General features: G+C 50.2%; 1 protein-coding gene across 1 annotated transcript; it reads left to right on the forward strand.

Annotated features, from left to right (window-relative positions):
• The first annotated feature begins 2,604 nt into the window (after window positions 1-2,604).
• Window positions 2,605-5,615, forward strand: LOC146756761 (uncharacterized). The gene is given in 2 exon segments (XM_085524158.1): window positions 2,605-5,155; window positions 5,158-5,615. Coding segments are annotated over 2 exon segments (2,421 nt in total). The 5' UTR covers window positions 2,605-3,121; the 3' UTR covers window positions 5,545-5,615.
• The last annotated feature ends 572 nt before the right edge of the window (window positions 5,616-6,187 follow it).

Genomic DNA, 6,187 nt, shown 5'->3' on the forward strand with positions numbered 1-6,187 from the left:
ATAGCCAAGGCAGGGGGTTTCCTTTTCCTGTTCTGAGGGAATCTTAATTTTCAGTAGACATGGATAATTCACTCAATCTGCAAACAGGCAGATTTTTAGGATTCACACTGAATGGCACAGAGGCTGTTTTTGGGGCTCTAAGAGCAGTTGGGTTAAAGATATGAGACATGAAGCACATGAAAATATCCAGGGAGGATGGATAACAAAAGAAGAGGAAGGTCAGAGCTCCATATGCTGCTTCTGCTTAAGGAATGCTGAAATACATGAAATTAAATGCAAGTAATGGTGCTAAATGTACACTGTTGTAGGAGAATGAAAACATTTCATATTATAGCAGGAGGAGTGTCTCTGAGAATGGTCTGGACTTGTCATTATCATCTGCACTCTGAACAGGACTCCAAGCCCAACAACAGCAGATGCCCAACAGCAGCTCCATCAGCGAGTTCCTCCTGCAGCCGTTGGCAGACACGCGGCAGCTGCAGCTCCTGCACTTCTGGCTCTTGCTGGGCATCTACCTGGCTGCCCTCCTGGGCAACGGCCTCATCAGCACAGCCGTAGCCTGCGACCGCCGCCTGCACACCCCCATGTACTTCTTCCTCCTCAACCTGGCCCTCCTCGACCTGGGCTGCATCTCCACCACTCTCCCCAAAGCCATGGCCAACGCCCTCTGGGACACCAGGGCCATCTCCTACACAGGATGTGCTGCACAGATCTTTTTCTTTCTCTTCTTCATCTCAGCAGAGTATTCCCTGCTCACCATCATGTCCTATGACCGCTACGTTGCCATCTGCAAGCCCCTGCACTACGGGACCTTGATGGACAGCAGAGCTTGTGCCACCATGGCAGCAGCTGCCTGGGGCGCTGGGGTTCTCTATTCCCTGCTGCACACTGCCAGTACGTTTTCACTGCCTCTCTGCCAAGGCAATGTTGTCAACCAGTTTTTCTGTGAAATCCCCCAGATCCTCAAGCTCTCCTGCCCAGAATCAAATCTCAGGGAAGTTGTGCTTCTCTTTTTTGGTTCCATTTTAGCCTTTGGCTGCTTTATTTTCATACTGGTGTCGTATGTGCAGATCTTCCTGGCAGTGCTGAGGATGCCCTCTGAGCAGGGACGGCACAAAGCCTTTTCCACATGCCTTCCTCACCTGGCTGTGGTCTCCCTCTTTCTCAGCACTGCTTCTTTTGCCTGCCTGAAGCCCCCCTCCATTTCCTCCTCACTCCTGGATCTGGCAGTGGCACTTCTGTACGCAGTGGTTCCTCCAACACTGAACCCTGTTATCTACAGCATGAGGAACAGGGAGATCAAGCATGCTCTCAGGAAGGTGTTGCAATTATCACTATTCCAACTTCCATAAAATGCATAACTTTCTCATATGATTCCCAGTGTTGGTTCTCTATATTTTATGTATCTTTGGTTGTTTAATTATGTAAGATATAGCTACGCGGGGGAAAAAAAAAAAAAAAAAAAAAAAAAAAAAGTTATTGAATATATAATTAGAACTTATTTCTTTTCTACCTGTTTTCCATTTTCTCACTCCAAGAGCTTATGCAAACATGGAACCAGATTCCCTGAATAGGTTAAAATATTCCTAGAACGCTTTCAAAATATACGTTTACTTAGCTTTTCTTTTATCCTTCTTTGTCTGGATTTGGGGAGGTACAGCTGCAGACAGCAGCTCAACATGCTCTTTTCATTTCTGATCTCTTTACACCACCACAGTGCTCTCAAGTCCTCTCATTTTTGCAGGCCTGAAGGTCTTCTATGTCTCCCAACAGTCCTGTTCTCTACAGCAGCACTACAGGACAGCAGTCAGTAGCCCGCAATACGAACGGCTGTGTCAGGGCTGGTCTCCTTGCTGGCACTGCCATAACAAGAGGGCCCCTTTAGAGCAGGTCCAGAGAACTGGAGTCCTCTTCCAAAGCTGGTGTAAGGAATATACCTCAGGAGCTGCTCCCTGAGAAGACCTTGAAATCTTCTGGTGCATTTCACTGACTGGCAGGGATAGATTCAGAAGTCCCAAGGAGATTTGTAAGGGACTCAAGGCAGTGCTGAGGTTTAGAATTTGTGGTTTAAGGACAAGATAAAAAGAAAAAGATTATAAGTATGATAAATTCATATATACATATCTTATATATATAGTATATTTTCACATATATACAATATAGGCAGTTGCTAACACATATGCATATACTAATACATATACATATCATACATAGATGATAATAGTTTATATGCATATCTGTTTGCAAGTCCAGAACCTGTTGCAGGGGTTTCAACAGTCTCAAGGTTCACTATAGAAACTGGAGAGGCTTTTTTCCTATTTCAGGAGTTGGAGCAACTGCAGAGCTCATTGCCAGAGCTGGAATCACCACAGGACCTATGATTGAAGTTGGAGCAGCCACTGGGCTCATCGGAGGGATTGGAGTGACCACAGTGCTGTACCTCCTGGCACAGTGCACCTCCCTTGGGAGGCATTTGTTTTATTTTCTTATAGCAATACATGGAACAGATACAGGACCTGTAGCAGGAGTGACTGCAGAGCTCATTATGAGGGGTGGAGTGACAGCGGGATCTGTCCAGAGCATGGAGCAAACGCGGGTGTTGTATTAGGCGAAATACGGGGATGTTATCGGGCTGTGACGTGACAGGCCCTTCCCCATATTCTGGAAGAATCTTGCTACGTGTAACACAGTAGGCGTAGACGAAGTGGACAAAGGTTATATAAGGTCATGTGTGCTTCAATAAATCGCCATTTTACCACGCTACCACCTTGGTGTCACTTGGTAATTGGTCTAACTACTGCTTCAGTTGGAGGCGAGAGATCGTAAAGCCATTAACGATCATAAAGCCTTCAAATGGTGACCGCCGACGTGATTCGTCACGATTAGGCGTGATTAGGGACTTTTGGAGCAAGGTAGTTGTCTGCTAAACGGCAGCAGGATCCCACTGCGGTAGCGAATCCTCTCGTCGCGGAGTAGTGGAAGCCCAGGGTCGAAGAGGAGTGGCCATCACTCTTCGACAGGTGGGAGAGCGAGCTCGGAATCTCGGAATCTCGGGGACCCCCAGGAACCTTCGGGGAAGCGCCAGGGAGCGGCCAGGAGAACTACGTTCGGCCGGGGCGACATGGAAGCCGTTATCAAGGTAATTCTTCACGCTTGCAAACTTCACTGTGGGAAACAGGCTCCTTCCAAAAAGGAGGTAACAGCAGTTCTTTCGCTGCTGGAAAAGGAAGGGCTTTTAACAAACCCGTCTGATTTATACAATCCTGGCAGATGGGATGGAATTACGGCCGCACTATCTCAAAGGTCGCTGGCCACTCGAAAAGTATCAGAATTCAAAGTATGGGGACTTATCTTGGAGGCGCTGAAAGCAGCACGGGAGGAGAAGCTAGCAAACCAACGTGCTAGAGACATTCTGGGTTTGGAGACGGGGGGAGGCCGGGGGGGGAGTCTTGACTCTCTTACAGATTCAGTGCAAGGCAAGATGGCGCCGGCTCCCCCGAACACACCTGTTCCTTCGCCTAAGACGGACATTCCAGAAGGCAGCCCTGAACAGGAGGACACCCCGCCTCCGCCCCCCTATCCTAACTCCTCGTATCCTTCATTGGACGCCTACAGGGATGAAGGGGGAGGGAAGCCCCTCGAGGAATGCGATGTTGCTACTGTACCTGATAAGAACAAGGACAAGGGAGAGAGAAAGGGGGGAGGCATGGTGGTGCCACCAGAGCTGAAAGGAGGAGGTGTGGTCCCACCAGAGCTGAAAGGGGGAGGTGTGGTGTCACCAAGGAAAAGTGTAAGGATGGGTGGTACTTCTTTGCTGTCAGGTCCCGCCTGTTGCTGTGCGTATGCCCAGAAAGGGGGGGATCGTGCCAACCCATGTGATAGTGAAGGTGAATGTGGGTGTGATGATTTCATGTGGCCCGCCCAAGGGGCTGGCCAAGCCGCCCAAGGTGCCACCCAAGGGGGATGTGGTCCTGCGTGGGCCGCCCAGGGGGCCGCCCAAGGGGGATGTGGCCCCACGGCACCCGTACCGTGGAGCCCACCCACTTTCACTGATTGGGCCCAGACAAGGGAGGACCTCCAGACAGCCGACCCGGAAACAACAGCTTTTGCCCTCCCGATAATAGTGAAACAGGACGGTCCGGCTTGGACCCCTCTGGATTCCAAGGCGATTACTCGCCTTGCAGAGTTAGTTAAGAACAAGGGCTTGCGTTCTCCGGTAACTATGTCAGCAATTGAGGCTCTCATGGCCTCAAGTCTCCTGCCGTACGATGTGGTCAGTCTCATGAGGGTGATTCTTGAGCCCGTGCAGTACACGCTGTGGTATGATGAATGGAATAGATTGCTTCAGGCTGTTGTCGCTGAGGCAGCTCGTAATAACAATCATCCGGCTAATGCGCATACAGGTCAGGGCCGTGGAGCTAGGGTTGAAAGAACTACTCTCTTGCGCCTTCAGGGACTAGCAGATGGTATGGTGGGGTCCCCGGAGGATCAAGCAAGAGGGCTGAGAGAGGGGGAGTTAGCTGCGCTTACAAAGGCAGCCTTTCAGGCTCTGCTGACAGTGGCTAAAGTTGCGGAGCCTGTGCTCCCGTGGTCCGACATCAAACAGGAGCCTTCTGAGTCATTTTCTGATTTTGCAAATCGCTTGATTCGTGCCATTGAAGGGTCTGACCTCCCGAAGGGAGTCCAGCCTTTGGTTGTGATAGACTGTCTCAAGCAAAAGTCGCTCCCGGACGTTCAGCAGATAATTAGGGCAGCTCCTGGAACTTTGAACACCCCAGGGGAGATTATCAAATATGTGCTAGATCATCAGAAAAATACTCCCTCCAATAATGATGGCTTGGCAACTGCCGTGCAGGGAATGGCTGCCGAAGTCAGCTCTGCGATTAAATCTGCAGTGATGATGGCAGCTCGCACCGGGGATGAGAAGGGAAAAGGTCCGTGTTTCAAGTGTGGGCAGCATGGTCATTTTAAAGCACAATGCCCCAAGAAAGCTGGGCAGAGCAAGCCGCAAGAAAAACGTTGTCAGTTGTGCAATGGGGTTGGACATGTTGCGCGTCACTGTCGAAAATTTGAGGTTTTGCCGCAGGGAAACTGGAACGGGAGGGTGCCAGCGGCCCAGGGCCCCTTCCCGCTTCATTAAAATGGGCCAAGCGTGTTGACCACACGGTGGCGCTGACCATGGATCTAGGTGATAGGCCATTGGTGAGGGTCATGATGACGTTGGACCCTGGAGTGCCTACACTAGGTCCTAGGACGGTGTACCTTACAGCTTTGTTGGACTCTGGTGCAGATGTTACTGTTATTGCAGAGCGCGATTGGCCATTCCAGTGGCCAAAGGTTGCAACATCAAAGGTCCTGATAGGGGTGGGGGGTGAAATGACCACCTCTGTGTCGGATGCGGAAGTGGGAATTTCAATCATCAATCGAGATGGCTCAATAGAAAAAACTGTTTTCATCACCCCCAATATAGCTCCGATCAGGGGATCTCTGCTAGGCAGAGATCTTCTTTTTCTCATTGGGTTACGGCTGACAAATTTATCCTAAGGGCCACTGTCCACCACTTGGCGCTGCAGCATGCGATTCCGCTGCGTTGGAAACAGGATACATCTCCTGTTTGGGTGGATCAGTGGCCCATTCCTGCTAAAAAATTGGCAGCGCTCATACAGCTTGTTTCCAGAGAACTTGCACTAGGCCATATAGAGTCATCGCTTAGCAATTGGAACACGCCCATCTTTGTCATTCAGAAGGCCTCTGGATCGTTTCGGCTGCTCCACGATCTCCGAGCAGTCAATTCACAGATCATCCCCTTTGGTCCTGTCCAGCAAGGGGGACCTTTGTTGTCAGCTGTCCCACAGGGATGGCCTCTGATGGTCATTGATCTAAAGGATTGTTTCTTCTCTATCCCATTGGCTAAACAGGATAGGGAAGCCTTTGCATTCACAGTTCCGGTTGTAAATAATCGAGAGCCAGCTCAGAGGTACCAGTGGAAGGTTCTTCCGCAAGGTATGGTCTGTTCACCTACGATCTGTCAACTTGTGGTGAGCAGAGTCATAGAACCAGTGAGAAAGGCACTGCCAGGATGCCAAATCGCCCATTACATGGATGATTTGCTGCTTGTTGCACCTGATGATGCTCAGTTGAAAACGTTGGAGGGGCAGATCGTCCGCACCCTCATCTCTGCAGGGTT

This window comes from Coturnix japonica, chromosome 26 (genome assembly GCF_054131305.1).
Source record: "Coturnix japonica strain WE chromosome 26, WE-NBRP24, whole genome shotgun sequence".
Lineage (NCBI taxonomy): Eukaryota > Metazoa > Chordata > Aves > Galliformes > Phasianidae > Coturnix > Coturnix japonica.